Genomic DNA, 25,072 nt, shown 5'->3' with positions numbered 1-25,072 from the left:
AAATGCCTTACAAATATGATCTCATTTGATCCTCTCTACAACTCTTGGAGGTAGGTGCTATTATGACCCCTATTTTACAGTTGGGGAAACTGAGGCAGAGAAGTTGAGTGACTTTCCCAGGGTCACACAACTAGTCACTGTCTGAGTCTAGTCTTCCTGACTCCATGTCTGGCAATCTATTCACTGAACCACCAAATCTACCATATAGTCCACTCTAGTATTGCAACAATTTTTTAATGTTGTAATTTGGGGAATTTGGGGGGGGGGGGAAATAGTCAAATTTGGATCAACATACTGCTTGAGGCCAAATGTATACAAAACATTTCCATGTATGTTATCTCTACTTCTCTCACAGGATTATTACTTCACTTAACCTTCAACTTTGTTATTCTTGCCTTTTTCACAATGATGGAACTGAGGTTCAGAGGGAAGCCCAAGGACTCTAACCCAAGTTTTATAGGATGATAGTATTTAAGAGTTAGAAGGTATTTAAGAGGTCACCTCACCCAAAGGTCTTCCTTTCTAAGACAAGACTCTGGGCCCCTGAGAGTGACCTGCCCAAGGACACGTCAGTAGTAAGCTGGGATTTGACTCATGTCCTCTCACGCCAAATTCAGCACCTTTTCTACACTACCATTTTCAGGGTATATCTACATGTTTTCATTTGTTTTCACAGGATTTCATTTTAGGAGTATCTCGCTTATTTGAAACAATAGCATGATACCATTGTACTACAGACTAATGAGTATCATGGTTGGTGGCATTATAATCCCTACAGAGCAATCCTCTCTGTCCTCCTTCCCATGTACCTTATTTTTTTTTTTTTGTGCTAGATCTGTAACTGTATTGGTATAAAGAACTCCCAGTGGGAAAATTCCCTCTGCCAATGCAGATCAGCACCTATGCAACATCTATTGCCTGGAAACACTGAGAGATTCAGTGCCTTGCCCAGGGTCATAGAGCCAGTGGGCTTCAGGTAAGGGACTTGAACCCAGGTGTACCACACTCCAAAAGTAAGCTGCTCAGTCACCACACCACAGCTGCCTGTCCAGTGGGAACCGTAAAGGGATTCTGAATTTCCTGGCTTCTAGGTATTACATTTGGGGTTGGTATCTGCTGCCACCTGGTGCTTAAGCCTGGTAGCACCTGGTTTAGGGTTTACATATCAGCTAGCTAGTAAATCAATTAACCACCAATAATTATAGCTAGCATCTATACAGTGCTTTATGATATGCAAAGTGCTTTACATATGTTAACTCATTTTAGACACACAACAACTCTGTGAGGTAAGAACTATATATCACTCCACTTTAGAGAGGAAACAGGCTGATCCAGGTTAAGTGACTTACCCAGCATGACATAGGTAGCCACATTCTGAGGCAGGGTTTGAACTCATGCCTTCCCAACTCTGAATCCAACATTTTATCCACTGCACAACTCTAGCTATCACTAAGAAGCTTTAGCAGAATAGTGAACAGATTCATGTACTTGGGATCAGGAAGACCTGAATTTGATTCCTGCCTCAGACACTTACTTCAGCAAATCACTTAAACAGTCTCTTAGCCTGTTTCCTCATCTGTAAAACGGGCCATAAATTTGCTTTATCCAAATCTTCAGGACCCCATTTGGGGTTTCCTTAGTAAAGATGTTGGAGTAGTCTGCCATTTCCTTCACCGACTCATTTTACAGATGAGGAAACTGAGGTAAACAAGGTTAAGTGATTTGCCCAGGGTCCTACCGCTAGTACATGTCTGAAGTCAGATTTAAACTCATGAAAGTGAGTCTTCCTCACTGTAGTCCTGGTACTCTATCCACTATACCATTTAAGTGATACTCTGAGTGATAAATAACACCCACCTAACAAAGCTGTTGTGAGGATCAAATGAGACAACATGGTTCAAGTGTTCTGCACTTAGAGTTCTTAGAAGTTTATATAATTGAGAGGTATAATTATAATTATGTTATAATAATTATATATTATACAATATAATAATAATTATAGTGTACTACAATATGCTTGGCACTATGCACTGGGAATATAAGTACAAAGAATGAAAGAATTCCTACTCCAGAGGAGCCAACAGAATAACTTATTTCCCAGTCAACTATGTTTTTAAAAAAAAGTCAAAAACATCAGTTTCCCTATTGAAACAACTGGCACTTGTATTCTGAACCGTACCTTCTTGTGACAGGGCCAGGATTCAAAGCCAAGTCTTCTGAACCTCCTGCCATTGCTTTTTCCATTTCTGCCTCATTTGCGGTATAGCAAAGTTGGGGCAGAAAAATGAGAATGGGGAGTCAAGGCCATCCTGGGACCTACCTGGCCTGCCCTTTGTCGGGAGAAGGATTCCACCAGGGCTTCCACACCGTAATCCAAAAGCATAGAGGTATTGAACACAAACTGCTTATAGCTGTATTCCTGTTGTCCCACCACAAAGGAGTCAGGCATGAGAGGGTGCCAGTGGTAGAGATGGTTAAACTCCACGGAGATGTGGTTTTGATACTGAAACTGGACTCCAAAGAGCATTTCTGGGTCAAACTTCAACTTCAAGAAGTAACCACTGAGGTGTTGCACATAGTCCTCAATGACGATTTTGATGGTCTCCCCTAGAGGGATTGATCAGGATGGAAGGGTCAAAGGGGAGGAAGACCACAGGCTGTAGCTCATTCCTCCCTTTCTTGAACTGAGCTAAATCATGCAAGGGGCAGTATCCAGAGAGGCAGAGCAATGTTATGCACAGAGTACTAGATTTGAGGAGTCAGACAACGTGAGCTCATGTTCTTGGTCTACTACTTACTAGGACCCAGGATAAATTTCTTGACAGTTGGGCCTCAATGTTCTTTCTGTAAAATGAGAGGGTACGACAAGGTGATCTCTCAAAATCCCAATTCTATAATCCTATTCGGGGACTCCAGGCCCTCCTGACCCCTCAAATTCCCTAAAAGCCTCAAAAGCCAGGTTCTTAAAGGTCTCAGGCAGCATCAAACAAAGGGAAACCAACCCCCAGTCTCAGAGAAGGCAAAGTACTGTTTAGCTGATAAGGAAGTTGAGATGAAATGATACCCTTGGTCATACAGGTAGAATCAAAGAATGTCACAGCTGTATCGCTAATGTTCAGATTTTGAAAATGGGGTCATTGAGATCCATAGAGGTTATGGGATTAGCCCAAGGTGATGCAGGAAATAAGTGGTATAGATGTATATTTGTTACATGGACTTTGTTTTTCTTATTTTTAATTTTTCAGTCATGAAGCAGAAAGGTTAATGGAGAAAAAGGAAATATTTGTTAATTGAAAAACAAAATACAATTTAGAAATAAGTATCATAAGATTCAAATCTAGGTCCCCTGACTCCGAAATCTAGCATTCTTTCCATGACACTACACTACCTACTTAATACCTATTCACTCTTTCAGTCAAACACAGAAGAAACTCTTAGAGCCCCAGAATGGGTGCTGAGTCTTAATCACAGGTTTCTCTTTAACCAGTTTGTTGAGTGACCTTTAGCCAGTAATTTGATGTCACTGATCTCTAGGTGCTCCTAGCAATGAAATTCGATTGACTACTCTGACACATAAAGACCCTAGCTGAAGGGAGTAAAAGATAGAAAGCAGGTGTGGTAGATGGACATGGATACAGAACCACGAGAGATCACTCAACGCTTGCTCGTTCATTTATCTTGCATCTTTTCCTCTCCTGGATTTTTCCTGACCATCCTCTAAATTATCCCTGCTGAATCATACTGATTCTAGTTGAGACAAGTCACCACCCTATAACCTTCCCCTAGAGAAGCCTATCTGTTCAAAAGGACAGGAACTGGTGAGTCAGAGGGAAAAGGGGGGAAAGAGGGTCACCAGAGTAAAGGCAGGGAGGGACCCTTCAGACAGACTGAGCAGGAAATGATTTGACATTTAGGCAACAGCGGCCCCCAACCCCAGGAAACCCCAGCCCCTGAATCATCCCTGACTCCCTGCTCTAAACCACAAGAAGCAAGCAGGTAGGAAACATTCAAAAAAGCAAGAAACTCAGTTAAGGTGCTCTTGAATGGAGGGCTTCACACACAGTTTGCTACACAGCTTGGGAGAGAGGATAGAATTCCTCAACAGGGTCCTACTCTCTCCTGGCAGGGGTGGTTTGTGATGACACAGAAGTCTCTCCCAGCTAGAGTGGTAGATTTTGAAGTGGTATAAATTTTGAAGAGCTTATGAAATTTGAGTATAAAAACTTCATACTCAACAGCTGTGATAGATAACTTAAGGTTAATTAGTACCCAATGGGATTTTTTTTCTCATTTTCATCTGCAAAGAATTTATTTCAAACATCCAACATGTTAGTTTACATATCAACGGCAATCGAAGCTTCACAAATTTTAATGAACAAACTTGTAATTTTACTCTTCAATCATAAAATAAGTTAATATAATACTTTTGCTACTAAATGTGGGTACCAGCCACTGGGAAGATTGTGAATGTATAAAGCATAATGTATAAAGTATTTGTCCTTTATGTCTTTGCTGTCTGATTTATGACTGTGTCCACCTTCCATGTACTCTGTGCATATCTTATATGTATCCAGTTCTTTTCATGTTATCTCCCCCTTAGATTGTGAGTTCCTTGAGGGATCATATTTTTGTCATTCTCTCTGCTCCCCTTGGCACAATGCCTGGCACATAGTTGGCATTTGATAAATGTTTATGACCAGCTAACTTGTAATTAAAGGTTATGAGAATCTACATGTATTCAGCTAATGCAATCACTAAGGAAGATTATTAGCTCAATAAATGTACTAACTAGTTAAAAGAGAGAAAGCTAGAGTAAAGGATTTAATTCACTTCCTTATCTAGAGTGAGCTGGACTCCCCCAGAGAAAGAATGTAGTGGTAGCCAGGAGCAACCCTGATCGATAACTTCCAACATGAAGCAACTAGGATCCTAAGCCCTTTCACACTACGTCCCCTGGCCTAACCTCTGAGAGGCAGGCCTGGCTAACGCAGGAAAGTAGGGGAAAGGAAGAGGCTTTATATAATAACTAGTATTTACATAGCATTTTAAGGTTTTTCTAAGCATTCTACAAATACTTTCTCATTTAATTCTCATAATAATAACCCTGTGAGGTAGGTGCTATTATGATCCCCATTTTGCAGATGAGAAAAGTGAGGCAGACAGAGATTAAGTGACTTGTCCAGGGTCACACAACCAGTAAATATCTGAGGCCAGTTTTGAGCTCAGGTCGTCCTGACCCCAGGTCTAGTCATCTAGCTACTCCACCTCCTACCTAGAAGGAACCTCCATACAAAATGTCAGAAAACAGAACCTAGAATGTCAGCTTTAGGGATCTAGGTAAGTGAGATCTAGTTGCTTGCCAAAGATCACATAGTTAGTGCTTGGTATATAGCCAAAACTCCTCCTCAAGTCTAGTGCCTTTTGTTTCATCATGTGCCCCAATACTCCCCAATTTGCTCCCAAATGCAGGCTTTGGGGAGAGGAGTCTAAGATATTTGCCTTGAGGAATCTGGACTTAGGGACAGATCTTCCCCTCACCTATGAGGATGAGTCTGGTCGTTTGAAAGAGCTGCTCATCATTCCAGGTGGGGTGCTCAGTTCTCAAGATGTCACAGACACGATTATGTTCCCTAAGCCAGATTGTAGCATACATCATGAGGCCTGGGAGCAGCCCAAACACCTCTTGGCCCACAGCCATCTGGTTAGCTTCAGGAACATTGGCAGGGTACTTCATGGAAACTTGAGTCTCAGCCACTGATGGTGGATACATCTCCCCATCCACCATCTAAAACAGGATCAGAGGACTTCATCACCCATGGAAGGTCAGAGCTCATCTCCTCTAGCATCCTACCCAGAACAGGAATCTCAGGAGCAATGCTGACAAATGGCCTTCCAGCCCTCTCCAGTGGCAGGAAATTCACTGTCTTGTAAGGCAGCCAGTCCTATTGCTGAACAAGTTCTGATGATTAAGAAACTTTATGCAGTGCTCAAATCTGTTAACTATTTAAATGCCTGTCCCATGTGACAGACTGGCTGGCCTTGAAGAGATTTGAAGTCAGTTATAATATAGCCTCTTCACCCACCAGGCCACCCTGCCCCTGTTCCTGCCCCTGAACCCACTCTTCATTCTGCATAGTGGACTCTCAGGGGTAATGCTTCATGTAGTATGGAGAGGGGAAGGGGACCACAAGATCATCAGCCATCTCCACCACCCAACTGAATGCATCTTACCCAAGATACACCCAAAGGAATGGAAGCCCTTTGTGCCTTGGCAGACTGATCCCACCCCTACCCTATGCCAAACCTTCTGCACCTCCTTCTGGCCATTCTAGGGCAAGCAAGTGCTCAGACTTTACTTCTCAGAACCCCAAGACTACCTGAAACTTGAGCTTCCCATCCTTAAAGAGGCGGAGTTGGTGCTGGCGCTCCAAGTTGTCTCCATAAATGTGGCCAAGGTCCACCTGAGGAGACCAGAGAGGGGACTCAATTAACTTGACCAGGTTTTTCCTGCTCATAAATTAGGACTTTGGAGGAAGGTGAGGGCAAAATCTAGACACTAAGGCCAAGGCAAGGGATAGAGTAGATGACCCCATGAAGAGTCTTCCAAGCTGAAGAGTCTGCAGAACCCCAGATGCAACAGGTACAAAAGGCCAAGCAACCTAAGCTCAGCAAGTAAACCACCAGACCCAGAGCCTCTGGCACAACAGTCCAGCCACCAGCCCCGGAGTCCCCTGCACACAAAGCCAGGGACCAGATCCTGACCCCAGCACAAGAAGCTTAGGACAGTGCCTCCTCTATCCCAGAAGCAGAGGTCAACTTTAAAAGTCATGAAATAGGCTAGGAAATGAGAAAATAAAAAAGCCCTGACTATAGAAAACTACTAGGGCAACAGAGAAAATCAATACACAAACTCTGAAGAAGAACAATAATGTCCAAACACTCACATGCAAAGCCTCAAAGAGAAATATGAATTGATCTCAAACCCCAAAAGTCCACCTAGAAGAGCTCAAAAGTCTTTTAAAAATTAAATAAGAGACGTTGAAAAAAACTGGGAAAAGAAATGAGAGAGTAATGAAAGAAAATCATGAAAAAAAGTCAACAACTTGGAAAAAGAAAACAATTCCTTAAAAAGCAGAATTGGCCAAATGGAAATAAAGGTACAAAAATCAACTGAAGAAAAGAATTCCTTAAAGACAGAATTGGCCAAATGGAAAAGGAAGTACAAAAGCTCTGTGAAGAAAATAATTCCTTAAAAATTAGAATTGGACAAGTGGAAGCCAATGACTATGAGATATCAAGAATTAATCAAACAAAATTAAAAGTATAAAAAAAAGAAGAAAATGTAAAATACCTCATTGGAAAAACAACTGCCTTGGAAAATAGATCCAGAAGAGATAATTTAGGAATATCAAACTATCTGAAAGTCATGATCAAAAAAAAAAAGAGCCAAGATAGCATCTTTCAAGAAATTATCAAGGAGGGGCATCTAGGTGGCACAATGAATAGAGCACCAGCCCTGGAGTCAGGAGGACCTGAGTTCAAATCCCTCCTGAGACACTTGACACTTATTGGTTATGTGACCTTGGGCAAGTCATTTAACCCCAATTGCCTTTCTTCCCCCTCTAAAAAAAAAAAAAAAAGCAAACAAAGAAATTATCAAGGAAAACTGCTCCAATATCCTAGAACCAGAGGGTAAAATAACATTGGAAGAGATCCAAAAATGAAAATTCCCAGGAATATTATAGCCAAATTCCAGAACTCTCAGGACAAAGAGAAAATACTGCTAGTAGCCAGAAAGAAACAATTCAAATATCAAGGAGTCACAGTCAGGATTACATAGAACTTAGCAGCTTCCTCATTAAAGGAGTGGAGGGCTTGAAATATGATATTCCAGAAGGCAAAGGAGCTAGGACTACAACCAAAAATCAAACACTCAGAAAATTGAGCATAATCTTTCAGGAGAAAAATGGACATTCATTGACATAGCAGACTTTCAAACTTGCCTGAAGAAAAGACCAGAACTGAATTTGACTTTCAAATATAAGACTCAAGAGAAACATAGAAAGGTAAACAGAAAAGAAAAAAAAACATATTATTCAATAAGGTTAAACTGTTACATCCCTACAAAGGAAGATCAGATCATGTTTGTTAACTCTTAAGAGCTATATCTCTCTTAGGGCTGTTAGAAGGTGTATACCTTGAGGGTGCAGATATAAGTTCACTTTGATAGGATGACAGAGGAAGTAAGCTGCCTGAGAACAGGATAGTTTGGTTTGGGATTTTGGTTTTATAGCTCTCGTGCCTCATGTGAGTGGCACATGATAGATGACTGCTAAATGCTTATTGACTAGAATTCTTGAATGCAAAAGAGTGCTTATGCACTCAGTATACACATGAACATACTTACTCATGGATACATGCATGCACACATATAAACTTACACATGTGTACACACACAGACAGAAAAGTAGAGCTTGGGAAGGGTAAAGTCTCTTGTTTGTATTTAGAACCTTTAGCCTCATTATCATTACCAAGTCACATTTCTATAAAACTTCAGTCTTTCTGTCACCACCCGAGGTTAGTAGGCACTTTGTTAGTATTATTAGCCCAATTCAGAGATGAAGCAATGCCTCAGACACGATGAAGTGACTTCCCTAGGGTCATAAAACTTAGAGTACAGAATCTGTTATTTTCCACTGGTGTGACCTTGGACAAGTGACTTGCCCTTCTCCCATAGTCAATTTATTCATTTGTAAAACAAAAACCTAAGAACTGTCCCAACTCTAAAGATTATGATATGATGTGTCAGAGCAACTCAGACACAGACTGCAGGGTCATAGATTTAGATTTGAAAGGAATCTCAAAGTTCATCTAGTCTTAACTCCAACATTTTGCAGACAGGGAAACGGAGGCCTTGAGAGGGGAGTTTAGGAAGGAAGTTTCGGTAGGAAGGAGCGAAGTCAGTATTCAACCCTGGGTTTTCTGCCTCCATATTCCACACTTTCCACCATACCACAGTATATCCCTGTTTTCTAACTCTAAAGATCTCTCACACTCCAAAAGCGACCTTGATGATCAAGTCTATCCCCCTTGTTTTCCAGATAAGGAAACGGAAGCCCCAAGAAGCGAAATCACTTGTTCAACATGACAGTCAGATCCCTTGACTAAAAATGTAGAGCTCTTTACATGAAATAATGCTATATTTAATACATATAAAAAGTTGCAAGGAGGGTATCCTCCTAGGGGAAGCACTGGAATGGGGGTTAATAAGAAGAAAACCTAGGAGGGCTCTCACCCCATGGCCCAGGGCTTTGGTGAAGCCAGGACCCATCTTGCCAGATGTCTTGAAGAACTGATGGGTGAAGTGCTGAGCAAAGAAGGCAAACAGAAGATTGGTGCCAAGAGGATCCGGCACAAACTCCTTACGCATCAGGAAGCGTTGGGCCAGCAACTCTGGGTCTGGCAACTGTTTCTTCCCTGTGAGGAAAGGAGCCAGGGTGGGGCAGGTGAGGAGGTACCCATAATCCAGCCAACCAAAGGACATTGCCTGTTCTTCTCTATCCCCTCAATAGCTTTAGGGCTCACCAACATCCTCACCCACCCCCAACTCAATTAGGTCTCATGGGGTTAATGAACCAAAAAAAGGCAAATGACCCAACCCTAGAAAGTGGGGTTACATTCTCTTCTCTACACTACCTCAACTGTGTTATCTTGAGGAAATTGCTGAATAGCTAGGTCTCATTTTCCTCATTTGTGATAGGATAATAATTTCCACCTTGCCAACTCCATAGGGCTGTTCTGAGACTCAACTGAAGGAGTCACAAAATCTCAGAGTTGGACAGTCCCTCAGTGGTCCTCTAGTCCAAGTAGCTCCTGAGCATTCTCTATAGCATCCTCAATGAGCGATGACTCAGGTTATACTTATAGATTATCAGTGAAGGGAGAGCACTCTACTTCTTGATGCATGACGCATTTCACTTTTGACCAATTCTGAGTGTTAGAGAGTTTTTTATTATGCTGAATTGAAATATACATCTCTGCTATGGCAACCTGTCTCCTCCTCCTTCCACTTTACCCTTTGCTACTAGTTTTGTCCTGACCAAGTAAAAATCCAATCTCCCTTTCACATGATATCCCTTCAAATACTTGAAGAACTATATCCTGTCCTTTCTAAATCTTCTCTTTTCCAGGTTAAATATTCCAAGTTTCTTCAACTGATCCTCAGACATCATGGTCTCACCACTCTGTTTGTTCTTCTTGGAAACTCTGCCAGACTACCAATGTCCCCTTAATATGCAGGACCCAGAACTCAACAAAGACGGAGTTTGACCAAGGTGGAAGACATCAAAACAACTATCTACCTCCCTTTAGACACCACTTCCCTATAAATTGTGGTGTGGTGGAAAGAACTCTGGATTGGGGGGCAAAGCACCTGAGTCTGGACTCAGATAGGGCTAATTCTTGGCCATGTGACCTTGAGAAAGTCACTTAAGTTCAATTTCTTCACATATATAAATAAATATAGGAATTGGACTGAATGACCACTGAGGTTCTATCCAGCTCTAAATCCTATGACACAACAAGTGGCCTCCAGATTGTTATCATTACCACCACCCCTAAGCCAAGGAATTACCTTTGACCCCCATGGGGGTGGGACAATCTTCAGGTACAGGAGCTAGTACTCGAGTATAGAAGCTCAAATTGGAATGGGACTCCCAGCTGATGTAGCCATGTTCTGAGTTGTAGGTAGGTGGGCTGGGAATCAGGTTTGCTCGAACTTTGGGAGGAAAGGGACAGAACAATCACTTGGGCATATAAACCTTCAGATCACTACCCTCAGAAGTTCTCCACAGGAGAAAGACACAGGACCCTTGTGGTCAGAGCACAACCAGTGGGAAGGGGAAAGGGGACAGAGATAATCCTTGACCTCAGGAAGCTGCCCAGGCTTCCTGGAGGACAACAGGCCCTCTCCTCCAGGAAGAACACTGCCCCAGTCTGAAGAGGAAGTAGAGGACATAATGTCAAGGAAACCCCAAGGTTCCAGCTTAGCTGGTAAAGGCTCTATCTGACATCAAACTTCCTCCAGTATTCAAGTCTGCCGAGCCTTATCAGATCATGTGAATTCCTCTAACTTAGTGAAGGAGGACATCTTGGTTTGATGTTCCACAGATTAACTGGAACCCAAAGTTCAGACCTACCCCCCAAATTCATAGCTTCCTTTGAAGCTGCTGGCCTTGCACCAATATAGTCACTCCAAACCCACTACTTACCCACTGGCCTCCTTGGGTTAGAGGGAGTGTTGACAGTCCATTGGAGTAGAGAATTCAAACACTCTGGCTCTATTTTCTGGTAGTCTATATCTTAAGGCCCCTTCCAGTTTTAATATTCTAATTTCTCCACCTTTAACTTTCTAATTTCCAACACTGTCTCTTCTAAGGTACCTTTCTGATTAAATACTATGATATACATCCTAACACTCCATGTTCAAAATTCCCTTCCACATCCTTTTAGGTATGAGGAATGGATGCTCATGGATGGAGATCCCTCCAAGGTGTGATAGGGGTTGGAACAGAGGCATACCTGTAAGCACAAGCTTCATGAGAACATCTCGTAAGAAGGTAGAGTTGACAATATCCCAGATCCAGCGACCATGGGTCAGGATGTAATGGTAGAAGGAAGGGCTGGGGCGCAAGGTTTCCCGGATTCTAGTCCATAGCTCCGCTGGTGTGGGAGAGGGTAGGAGGCAGAAATCTCATCAGACACCCTCCTCCCCAGGCTCTGAGGGGTACGGAGATGCAGGATGCAGGAAGGATAGGGAGTCAAGGAAGGAAGGGGAGGTGAGGTAAGGATGATAAAGGATAGGAGTAAAGGAAGAAATACTCACGGGTCGTGCAGTTGGGACCATAGTAGCCAGTTCGTGTGCAATCACACTGGTAGCGGTCTAGGCCAAAGCGCACACAGATACCTTTATGTTGACATGGGAAGTAGCAGCAGGGGTTCACTGAGGGGAGATAAAATATATAATTGTAAAAAAAAAAAAAAGCATCTCTGAGTATTCTATAAAAGATCCCCCAAACACTCACCAGTGACCAACCCCCAGAAGACTCAAAGTGCCCAGGGAGTGTGTCTCCCATGTTCTCTCCCCTGACAAGTGCCACAGTGGCACTCACCCCTCCCTAATACACATACATAGGATCATGTGAATTGGAACTGAGAGGGGATATAAATGGCACCTTGTCCACTTGTCTTTTTATAAATAAAAAAACCTGAGGCCCAGAAAAGTTATTTTTCCAGTGACACAAAAATAATTAGCAGGGTCTGACTTCAAACCCAGGTCCTCTGTCTCCAAATTCATTGCACCAGATTTCCCACTGCCCTCCCCCCCACTCAGTGCTGGACCTCTCTGAGAGGAATCTGCCAGGGCCCCAGCCTTCCTTCTTCCCACTTCATAAACCATCCTGATACCACCTGCTTCCCACCTACTTCCCCCTACCACATATTCAGGCATCTAAACTATCTGAAAAGGAACCTGAATAAGACTACTACTAATGTTTTCCTCTCAGACATTGATGTTTTGTGGGTCTCTTCTTATCTGCCTGAATAATCGTTTTTATTTTCCTTTACAGATCTTAACCCACATCACACCCCTATCCAAGAACTGTGTCATGGGCCCTCCTATTTTTTCTCTATCCATCTTGTCTTGGTGATCATATTGGCTTCTATGGCAACAACTTATCTTTATGCAAAAGACGCTCATATCTATACATCCAACCCTCCTTTTTCTCTTGAGGGAAACAGTCTAGTTGAAGTTTTGCATCTCCAGCTTCCGGTTGGATGGGTCTGGATGGGGGTCCCATAAGTATATCAAATTCAACGTGTTGAAGATCAACATTAGAACCAGTCAAGATGACTGCCTGAATGAAGGAAGCCTGGTTCCCATATAACCATTTCCAAAAAAAACTAAAAAACATCACGTAAGACCAAATAATGACCAAGAAATCTAATAATAAACTATAGTGAATGACATTTTACCCAAAACTACCCAAAGAATCAACCAAATAAGCCGATAGTCAATAGAAAAGGGGGCTGCAAGAAAAGCCAACATCAGTGCAGATAAACAAGACAGTAACCTACCAACGTGACCACAGACTGTCCAGAGAGTATGTGTGTGTATGTGTGTTTGTGTGTGTGTGTACCCTTCAAGGTTCTGTATCCAGAGGCAACAAAGAGACTCCCATGAGAACGCCCTCTGTGGGGTGGAGGGATGGAAAAAAAAAACACCAAAAAGGAATTTGGAAACAAACAGGAGTGGCAGTGACCCGTCCAGCCATGGCAGTAGGGCTCAGACCAGAATGCCTCAATACCAAGAATTCCAAGCTCCCTAGTTCTCTGACCTTAGATACCAGAAAGGGCCCTGAAAATCCAGTAATCTGAATCTCAAAAGTCCAGGGGGACCTAAATCCAGAATAGAGGGCTGGGCCAGGAGTCATAAAGACTTGAGTTCAAGTCTGGCCCTAAACCTTACTAGCTGTGTGACCTTGGCAAGTCACTTAACCTCTGCCTCAGTTTCTTCAACTATCAAATGGAGATAATAATAATAACACTTATCTCCTAGGATTGTTATGAGGATCAAATGTGATAATATTTGTAAAACAGTTAACACAGTGCCTAGTACATAGAATGTCATACATAAATGCGTGCTGCTAAAATTGTTGTTATTATTATTAATATTATTATCAGAGCTGACCTAAGACAAGATCAATATCAAGCAGGGTTGACCATTCCATTTAAAAGAGTAGCAGGAGATGGTTCCTGGACCTGGCACAAAGCCCCAGTTCAGATTTTGAGGGTAGGGATAAGAGCTAAAAACAAGAAGATATAGACTACTATAAAGAATTATTTTAGATCCAGAGATTCCAAAAATCCAACCAGGGGAAAGGTAAAGAGAGCAATAAGCATTTATTAAGAACCTGTTATATGGAGGATGAAGGAACAGGTCAAAGGTGGGTAAAAAGAGGGGTTAGATTTATAAGAATGGGAGGATAAGGGAAGGATCCTTGGAGGCAAGATAGGTTAAGTAATAGGAGGGAAAGGTAGCAGGCAGAAGTGAAGTAGAGGAGCCAGGAGGGATAGGAAATAAAAGAAACACACAAACACAAAACAAAGAGCAGGAGTAGAATTTGTTGGGGCAAGTATATGTTTATATGTGCATGTGTATGTGTATGTATATGTGTATGTATATGTGCATGTGTAGATATCTATCTCTACAAATAAATATATCCATGCTGAATTACAGCCTGGGGGTGGCAGGAGGCTAGGGGGAAAAAGAACAAAGTAAAAAGTGCACAGTAGAGGACAAAAGAAAACATATAAGGAAGAAAGTAAAGATGGATAAAGTGTTTATTACATAGGCTTTCTTGAAATGGAAATATATTGCTATATATTTTGAATCCTCTCTTACAATTCTACTGTGCACATGACATGCTTTTTTTTCTTTTCTTATTTTGTATTTAAATTTATAATATTTCCTTTTCTTCTCTTATTGTGCATTAAAGTTTTAGAAAAATAAAATTTTAAAAACAATGTTTTTATTTTTAATAGAACCTATTATGTGCCAGGCATTATGCTAAATGTTTGACAAACAAAACCTCATTTGATCCTCACAAGAACCCTGTGAGGTAGGTGCTTACTACCTGTGTGACCTTGACAAGTCACTTTTACACCTGAGGAAACTGAATCAGACAGTGGTTAAGTGACTTGCCCAGGGTATCACAGCTAGTAAGTGTCAGAAGCTGTATTTAAATTCAAGTTTTCCTGACTAGCACTCTTTCCAATGTACCAGCTAGCTGAAAGAGAATGTAACTCCAAAGCCACTGCACGAAGAGACCAAAAAGAAAAAATGGATTTTCTTCAAGGGTAACACGAATACCTAGAAGAAATAAAACAAGAGAAAAAAAATGAAACAAAAGATTTTTATTTGGAGCAAAGAATATAGCTTAAAATAAATAAATAGCTTGGTTCCAAATATAACAGAAAGTGGTAAACTTTAGTTTTGCACTATGTAAAGTACTCCCTGAAAATTAGAATTAACCAAACAGAAATCAGTGACAGAAATGTTACATCAAAATCAAGACTGAATAAAGAAAAGAAAATGTAAGATATTTGGTATGAAAAACAAGTGAAACAGAAAAAGATCAAGGAGAGATAATCTAAGAACCACTGGACTCCCCCCAAATCATGACTTAAAAACAAACAAACCGTGAGCAATATATTTCAAGAAATTATAAATGAAAAAATTGCCAGATCTCTTAGAATCGAGAGCAAAGTAAAAGCAGAAAGAATTGACATCTTGAAAAGAAACTCCAAAATGAAAACACCCAGGAATATTTCGGCCAAAATCCACAACTTCCATGTCAAAGAAAAAATACTGTAAGCAGACAGAAAGAGTTCCAATACCAAGGAACCATAGTCAGAATAATATAAGACCTGACAGCTTCCAGTACAAATGAGAAGAGATCTTGGGATGCAATATTCCAAAAGGTAAAAATAAGGGTTTACAGGAAAGATTAACTTACCTTGCAAAGCTGAATATAACCCTTCTTCCCACCCCTTCCATCACTACCAAAATAAAAGATGAGAGGACTTTCAAACATCTCCAATGGAAAATCCAGAGCTGAATAGGAACTTTGAAATGAAAACTAAGACTCAAGAGAAATCTTGAAAAATAAATTTATTTAAGGAATTAGAAGGAACTATATGATGATGGAGAATTAACATTCTAAAACAAAGAGAAAAAGCAAGTGTCCCTTTGGAACGTTAATATGTTCAAGTACTTTGAAGAAGAATTCTATACTGAGGGTTTCAAATGGGAAACAAAAGAGAAAATAAAAGAAATATATAAAAGAGGAAGAATGGGGTGGAAGTTACCATTTCTCAAGGGTATGTATAAAGTCTACAGAGGAAAGAGTAAGGAGAACAGATGTCAGATAAACTTCATTCTTATCTGAACTAGACAAAGAGGGGTTGAACACACACACACACACACACACACACACACACACACTGGTGCAGAAATGCATCAAACTCAATAGATGGACAGGCAAGAATAGAGAGGGGGGAATTAAGAGGAAGGATAATAACAGGGAGGGAACCGTCATAAGTAAATCAAACTGCCTGATCATGAAGGAAAGATGAAAAAGAAAAGAAGAAAGGCAAAAAAAAATTGGAAACTGAGTGCCCATCATTCAAGAAATTGCTAAACAAACTGTGGAGTGTTAATGAAATATAATACTGCTATGTCATAAGAAATAGCAAAAGGGAATTCTGGGAAGTATGAACTGGTACAGAGTGAAGTGAGCAGAACCTGGAGGAAAATGTTTACAATAGCAACATTGTAAAGAAAAGCAACTTCAGAATACCTAAGGATTCTGATTAAAACAATGACCAACCACATTAGCGGACAATCTATGATGAAGAAGGTTACTCACCTCCTAAAAGAGAACAGTAATGAATTGTAGGTGCAATAGGAAACATACATTTTTGGACATGCCACTGTGTAAATTTGTTTTTGCTTGGTTATACTTATTTGCAACAAGTTGTTTTGTTTTTCTTTTTAATTAGGGTAGTAACGGCGATGCCAAAAAGAAAAAAGAGAAAAAGAGAAGATCCATTGAAACATTTTAAAAGTATTCAGAGGAATTCAGAAGGAAGCACAGACAAACAGGACTGTTTTGAAAGTAAAGGGTTGAATTGATTACATACTTTTTAAATAAGCAAATAGAAAACAGAAATTCACAATTTCATACACAATCCTCTCTTTGTGTTCTATTTTGTATATGGAGATGTTCACATATTTTTTATATAAAAAAAAAGATGACAATGTCATTATCTTTTTCCTAAAGCCACCCTTTCTCCTATTTCTGTTGAAGGTAATATCACCTTTCCAATCACCCAGAGTCAAAGTCTAAAAGGCATCCTTCACTCCTTACTCTCACTTACTCTCCCTATTCAATCAGTTGCAAAGACCCATCAATTCTAACTCCAGATCATCTTACAAAACATGCCCTTCTCTTGATTCATATCACATCCACCTTCATTTCAGGCCCTCTTCACCACTCACATAGCCTATTACAGTAATCTTCTCCTAATAGGTCTCCCTAAACCTAGCCTCTGTCCCTCTCCAATCCATCTTCTTCTCAAACTGCCAAATTGATTCTGCAAAAGCCTGGATCTGACCACATCACTCCTTAGCTCAAGAAGCTCTAGTGATTTTAAGATAAAATACAAATTTCTTAGATTGACAATTGAAGTCTTTCATAATTTGGCTCCAAGGTTATTACACATTAGTCTCTTTCACAAACTCTATATTCTAACCAAATTACCCTTCTCACTTTTCCTAGTAATAAAATGCCATCTCTCATTTCTGTGCTTTTGAACAGACTAACCTTCATGACTGGAATTAGGTCCTACACCTTTTGGAACCCTAGCTTCCTTCAAGGACTAATTCACAGGCTTTTCTTCAAGAGACCTTTCCCAATTACCTTGGTTGTTAGTCTCCTCCTCCCACCCTAATCACCTTTATTGAGTGTGTATATAGCTTATATTTCTTATACATGAACATGCTGTATTCCCCTAATATAGTAGTCTTTGACCCTTTGGGGATCTGGTGAAACCTATGGACCTCTTCTCAAAATGCTTTTAACTGAATAAAATACAATATATTTAATTATTACAAGGGATACCAATTATATTGAAATACAGCTATAAAATCACTATCAACTTATAGCAAAATAAATTCTCATCTGTATGCCTTTTGTTGGCCACCATAAAGGCATGTGTAACATTTTTACTTGAAATTAAATAAGGTTTTGTGAGATAAAATTCTAAAAAGAAATATTTATCAAAATATTTTAAAAAGGAGTTCAGAGACTGCAGGTGAAAAAACCCTGTCCCCATAGAATGACAGTGCTTTTAGGGACACAGGGATTGTCTTGCTTTTGAATTGATATTCCCCAGTCCCTAATACAGTACCTGGAACATAACAAGTCCTAAATAAATGCCTATTCATACATCAATAATATCTGTTAGAGCTGAAGTGCTCTAAGGTTTATAAAGTACATTTCACAAAACATTCCAGAAAGGAAGCTGGAGAAATAATATCAATTCTGTTATAAATGAGGAAAATTGAGCTCATCAAGTTCACAGTTGCATAGCTAATAAGTGAAAGAAAGTCAAGTGAGGACAAGAAGCATTTATTAAGTGCCTATTATATGCTAGGCAGTGTGCTAAGCACTGAAGATACAAAGAAAGAGAAAATGCCCCCATGGAGCCTCCAGTCTGACGGAGGAAACAGCATGCAAACAACTATGTACAGACAAGACAGACACAGGATAAATTGGAGATATTCTTAAGGAGGAATGAGAAAGGTTTTTTGCAGAAAGTGGAGCCCTCTCTAGGACATTAGCTGAGACTTGATAGATGCCAGGGAAATCAAGAGGCAGATGCCAAGAGGGAGAGCATTCCAGACATGGGGAGCAACAGCCAGTAAAAATGCCTAGAGTTCAGGAGATGGTGTGTCTTGTATAAGGAATAGCAAGGAAGTTGGTTTCAAAGGATCACAGGGTACATGGTGATGGGATGTTATAAGAAGATGGGGAAGGATGGGATGGAGTCAAGATGATGGAGTAGAAACAGAGACCTGCTAGAGCTCTCCCCACCAAACTCCTCAAAAAAACCTGTAAAACATGACCCTAAACAAATTCTAGAGCAGCAGAAGCCACAAAATGACAGACAAATTTCCAGCCCAAGATAACCTGGAAAGTCAACAGGGAAGGTCTATCACACCAAGTTGGGAGTAGAGCACAGTTAGGTGTGGGCCACACCATCATGGACAAAGTCAGGACAGGCCTTAAGGGACTGAATCACTGGTGGAGGCTGCAGTTTCCAGACTTCTCAACCCATAAACACCAGACAGCTTCAAAGGTCAGTGGGAAGGGTCTCTCACTCAGGTGAGAAAGGAGCGTGATCTGGCCTGTCCCAGGCTCAGCCTCCACCCTAGGGTGGCAGCAGCCACTGCTGAAGTAAAGTGCTTCCAGAGCCCCTCACTTAACAAAGAGCTCAAAAGTCAAGTAATTGGCTGGGAAAATGAGTAAACAGGGGCAAAAGAAACAGACTATAGATTCTTACTTTCTCAGAGAAGTGATTGTCATTGGTGATGAGGAAGATCAAAATATTTAATCAGAAGAAGACAACAAAGTCAAAACTCCTGCATCCAAAGCCTCCAAGAAAAATAAGAATTGGTCTCAGGCCATGGAAAAGCTCAAAAAAGATTTTGAAAATCAATTAAGGTAAGTAAAGGAAAAACTGAGAAGAGAAATGAGAGTGATGCAGGAAAATCATAAAAAACAAGTCAACGGCTTGCTAAAGGAAACTCAAAAAATGCTGAAGAAAATAGCACCTTTTAAAGTTAGACTAACCCAAATGGCAAAAGAGGTCCAAAAACTACCTGAAGAAAATAATTCTTTAGAAATTAGAAGGGAGAAAATGGAAACTAATGACTTTATGAGAAATCAAGAAATCATAAAACAAAATAAAAAATAAAAAATAGAAGACAATGTGAAGTATCTCATTGGAAAAACAACTGACTTGGACAATAGATCCTGGAGAGATAATTTTAAAATTATTGTACTACTTGAAAGCCATGATCATAAAGAGAGCTTAGATATAATCTTTCAAAAAATTATTAGGAAAACTGCCCTGATATTCTAGAACCAGAGGGTAAAATAGAAATTGAAAGAATCCACTGATCACCTCCTGAAAGAGATCCCAAAAGGGAAATTCCTAGGAATATTGTAGCCAAATTCCAGATTTCCCAGGTCAAGGAGAAAATATTATAAGCAACCAGAAAGAAACAATTTAAATATTGTGGAAACACAATCAGGATAACACAAGATTTAGCAGCTTCTACACTCAGGGATGGGAGGACTTGGAATATGATATTCCAAAGGTCAAAGGAGATACGAATAAAACCAAGAATCACCTACCCAGCAGAACTGGGTATAATACTTCTGGGAAATAAAATAGAACTTCAATGAAATAGAGGACTTCCAAGCATTCTTGTTGAAAGGACTAGAGTTGAATAGACAATTTGACTTTCAAATACAAGAAACAAGAGAAGCATGAAAAGGTAAACAGGAAAGAAATACCATAAGGGACTTACTAAAGTTGAACTGTTTACATTCCTACATGAAAAAATTTGTAACTCATGAGACCTTTCTCAGTAATAGGATAGTTGAAGGGAATATACATATATACATATATATACAGAGAGAGACAGAGGGCACAAGGTGAGCTGAATACGACAGGATGATACCTAAAAAAGAAAATTAAGCATTGAGAGGAATGTACTAGGAATTAGAGAAAGGTAGAGGTAGAATGTAATAAATCATCTCACATAAAAGAAGCAAGAAAAAGCTTTTACAATGGAAGGGAAGAAGGGAAAGGTGCGAGGGAATAAGTAAGCCTTCCTTTCATCAGATTTGGCTTCAAGAGAGAATAACATACATACTCAATTGGTATGGAAGTTTATCTTACCCTACAGGAAAGTAGGGGGGAAGGGGATATGAGAGGAGGAATAATAGAAGGAACGGCAGATTGGGGGAAGGAATAATCAGAAGCAAATACTTTGGTAGAGGGACACATCAAAGGAGATAATAGAATGGAAGGCAGGAGAAGAAACAGGGAAATACAGTTAGTCTTTTACAATATGGCTGTTATGGAAATGTTTTGCATGACTACACATGTATAACCTATATCAAATTGCTTGACTTCTCAATGAGGGTGGGTGGGGAGGGGAAAGGGGGAGAATGTGGAACTCAAAGCTTTAAAAATGAATGTTAAAAATTGTTTTTACCTGCAACTAGGAAATAAGATATATAGGTAATGGAATATAGAAATCTATCTTGCCCTACAGGAAAATAGAAGGGAAGGGGATAAGACAGGGGGAGGGGTGATAGAAGGGAGGGCAGAGTGAAAAAAAGGGTAATCAAAATATATGCTGTCCTAGGGTAAGGGGGAAGAGGGGGGAGATAGGGAGAAAATTTGCGATTCAAAATTATGTAGAAGTGAATGTTGAAAACTGAATAATAATTTTTTTTTAAAGATGGGAAAGGTAGGAAATCAAATTTGAAGTTGGGTCTCCTGACTACAAATCCACTACACTGTTCTGAGGAAGACTGGGTCCAATTCCTGGCTCTGCCACATGCTAGCTATGTGACTTGCATTAAGTCATTTTGCTGATTTCTTGAACATTATAACGAGAATCATTATAATTAAATTGTATTATATTGATTATATTATTATATTATATAGATTATATTTGTTATAATATATTTATTATAATTATAATAACTGTTCTACCTACTTTATAGTAGTATTATGAGGCTCTAATGAAAAAAAGATACAAAAGTAACACAGAAAAGTAAGCTGCACCAACAGCGATGGAATCTAGAAGGCAGGGACTGATGAAAGAAATATGATCTCTCACCCCAAAGAAATCCTTGCCGAAACCCTTGCCCATCTCAGCTAAGACCGTCAGAACTGTCTTCAGTCTGCGATCTGCTCAGAAAGGAGAACTGCTGCAGCTCGATTTAGGGTCTGAGGCCCTGGGTTTGAAGCCTATGGAACCTCAGGCCAGTCTCTTTGAGCCTCAAGGCCTTCCTGTGTGAATGGCCTCAATAATATGTAATGTTCCTTCCAACTCTAAGTCAATGATTCTATGGCAGGAGGCACCGAAATTCAAATGATAAAAATTGGCACACTCTCTACCTTCAAAGAGCTCACATTCTACTATTGAGGGGGTCAGCTAGGTGGTACAGTGGGGAAGACGGATGACTTTGGAGTCAGGCAGACTTGAGTTCAAATTCTGTCTCAGACACTGTGATCCTGGGCAAGTATTTGACTTCTCTCAGCCTCAGCTTCTTATTTGTATAATAGAGATAATAACAGCACCTACCTCACAAGGTTGTTGTGGGGACCAAAGGAGAGGACATATCTACAAGCCTTTGTCAATCGTAAAATACTCAGCACAGGAGAGACAAAGACAAAAGTAAAATGGTCCCTGCTCTCACAGAGGTCATATTCAAATGGAGAAGAATATATGTGTGTATATATATGTGTAGATACATATGTATGTGTATATACACATATGTATATATACATACATACACATATGCATATATTATATATAATATATACATTTATATAAATCTATACATATGTGTGTTAATATGCATACAAAAATATATACAAAGTAGTATACAAGCATACATACAAAATATACAGGGTAACCAGAGAGGAAATTGTATAAGCAATTGGGACTACCAGGAAAATCCTCCTGAAATAGGTGGTGCTGGAGCTGGGTGTTGGAAGCAATTAGAGTATCCAAAAGATAGAGGTGAAGGAAGTTCTTCCAGAGGAGAAGAATGAGAAAAGACAATGGAAATGCAAAGACACAGGAGATGGCCATGGGATATCTTATATGACAAAAAAGACTTGAAACTAAAAAGGATGGGGGAGGGTGAAGACTGCCTAAGATGTGAGGATTACATTACTGGGAGAAAAGGAGGGGGCAGAGAAGGAAGAAGACCTTTGCTTGGGATGGATGGGATGATGATAACTGCTCATTGATAAGCGGATTAAGAGTTGCTCCTGCTTTCTCTGTCACGGAGAATGAACTTGTCACTGGAAATATAGAACAAAGATGACTAAGAGGAAGTTGATACCCAAGAGAAATAAAGAGTTATAGAGCACCTTGCTATCCTTAAGGAATTCAAATCATGTGATCCAGATGAACAATATCCTCTGGTCCTAAAAGAATTGACAGATGCAATGGCAGAGACACTCTCCATGATAAAAGAAAGGTCTTGGGATGTGGGAAAGGTACCATAAGACTGGAAAAGGGCAAATATCCCAATTAAAAAAAAAGTCAAGCATTTATTAGGAAAAAGAACAGAGTCTGCAAACTATAGTCCAGGAAGCTTGACCTCAATTCCTGGAAAAACTCTAGAATGGGCCATTCAAATGATGGTTGGCAAATACCTAGAAAAGGGAGCCAGCACGTCTGGGCTAGGAATAGATATGTCACAAGAACTGCTTTCCTTCTTTGACAATATTACTAACTAGTAGATAAAGGAGATATTCTGGATATAGTTTAGCAAGACTTTGGCAAAGTTTTTGATTAAGTTCCCATACCATTCTTGTGAAGAAGATAGAAGGGGGCAGGGAGGGAAAGAATCAGCATCTATTAAGTGCTTACTTAGTGCCACTGCACAAAGTGCTATTCAAATACCTCATTTAATCCTCACAACAACCCTGGGAAGTAGGTGGTGTTATGATCCCCATTTTACAGTTGAGGAAACTGAGGTATATAGGGGTTGTGACATGCCCAGTGTCACAAAACTACTAAGTGACTGAGGCTGAACTTGAACTCAGGTCTTCCTGATTTCACACCCAGAGTTCATCCACTGTGCCACCTAGCTACCTTAGGATGGAAAGATATGAATTAAAAAATAATAAATCCTGATGGATTCAGAATTGGTAGAATGGCCAGGATCAAAGCATTAATTGTTAATGGTTCAATGTCAATGTGGAAGGAGGTCTCCAGTGGAGGGCTTTCTGTTCTTGGCACTATGATGCTTAACATTTTTATCAATGATTTGATAAAGGCATGGATATTATGCTCATCAAATATGCAGATGACACAAAACTGAGATGGACAGCTAACACAATGAATGACAGAATCAGAATCCAAAAAAGACAATAACAGGCTAGTATATTCAACTTCACACAATAAGATGAAATTCAGTAGTGATAAATATAAAGTCCTGAACCTAGGTACAAAAAAATCCACTTTGCAATTAGAAGATGTAGAGAGGCATCAGAATAATAATAATTATTATTATTCTGAAAAAAGATCTGAGGGATTAGGAGACAGCAGATTCAATATAAGGCAGCATTATGATAGGGCAGCCTAAAATGATAATTGGATCTTGAACTAGATTAAGGGGGCATAGCTTCCAGAAGTAGTGAGGTGATAGTCGCACTTCAGCAGATAGTCTGCTTTCAGCAGACCTCATCTTTTTTATATTGTGGTTCTGGGCACCAGAGTCTAAGAAGACCATTGATAAGCCAGAAAGTGTCCAGAGAAGGGCATCCAGGACAGTGAAAGACCTTGAGTCCATGTTATATGCACATTGGCTGAAGAACTGAGAATAGGGAATATGATAGGTGTCTTTACAGGTTTTGAGGGCTGTCCTATGGAGGAGACACGAGACTTCTTCTGGGATGAACTGAAGAAACATTGCAACAGGGAAGGGAAAAGTGTCCCACCCCACCCTCCAAAAAAAGACAAGGAAGTGAAATCTGAAGACAGTTAGCTAGTGATAGTGAAGGGTCTCAAGATCATACCATATGAGAATTGGTTTAAGGAATTTGAAGTGCTCAGTCCAAAGATGACAATACTTAATAATTTGATAGTTGTGTTCAAGTATTTGGAGGACTGTCATGTGGTTCTTGGCCCCAAAGAGCAGAACTAGGAGCAGCAGACGGAAGTTGCTGGGGCTTGATATAAGGAAATACTTCCTAAAGAGGAGAACTGTCCCAAAATAGAATGGGCTGCCTTGGGAGGTAATGAATTGGGTCTCCCCAAGTTTTCAAGAGAAAGGCAGAAAGGACTTTTTCTGTCTAGCTGCTGTTTGGGTGAAAAAGATAGAGAAGAAGCTTCAGACCCTCCCCATTTGAGACTGACCTGTGGTCCATCAATACTAGCTTCTGATCTTTGCCTTTTGGTGTTTGATCTTTCCTATTTTAGGGGAAAGGTGATGGCTGTTGATGTCATGAGCTTCAGATAAGTCAGAAGAGGGACCACCAAAATTCCAGGAGCTAGACTCCACACAGACACTTGCTCTAAGTCAGACAGTGAAAGACCAAATCACAAGGCTTTGACCGGTCCAGTACAGCAGGAGTAGAATTGCAGATTCATCTACTCATTAGCCATGCCGCATTGGGCAGTGAA

General features: G+C 40.2%; 1 protein-coding gene across 1 annotated transcript in view; it reads right to left on the bottom strand.

The window, feature by feature from the left end:
- Window positions 1-25,072, bottom strand: part of PTGS1 (prostaglandin-endoperoxide synthase 1) — a 48,290-nt gene that overhangs the window by 5,217 nt on the left and 18,001 nt on the right. Inside the window, exons 3-9 of the mRNA XM_072631837.1 lie at window positions 11,885-12,001; window positions 11,581-11,721; window positions 10,634-10,777; window positions 9,296-9,477; window positions 6,378-6,461; window positions 5,539-5,785; window positions 2,321-2,607 (exon numbers count right to left, since the gene is read on the bottom strand). Coding sequence (XP_072487938.1) covers window positions 2,321-2,607; window positions 5,539-5,785; window positions 6,378-6,461; window positions 9,296-9,477; window positions 10,634-10,777; window positions 11,581-11,721; window positions 11,885-12,001 — 1,202 coding nt within the window. The remainder of the gene's footprint in view (window positions 1-2,320; window positions 2,608-5,538; window positions 5,786-6,377; window positions 6,462-9,295; window positions 9,478-10,633; window positions 10,778-11,580; window positions 11,722-11,884; window positions 12,002-25,072) is intronic.

Source organism: Notamacropus eugenii, chromosome 1 (assembly GCF_028372415.1).
Source record: "Notamacropus eugenii isolate mMacEug1 chromosome 1, mMacEug1.pri_v2, whole genome shotgun sequence".
Lineage (NCBI taxonomy): Eukaryota > Metazoa > Chordata > Mammalia > Diprotodontia > Macropodidae > Notamacropus > Notamacropus eugenii.
The sequence above is the reverse complement of the archived record's forward strand: the minus strand, read 5'-3'. Positions and strand labels throughout refer to the sequence as shown.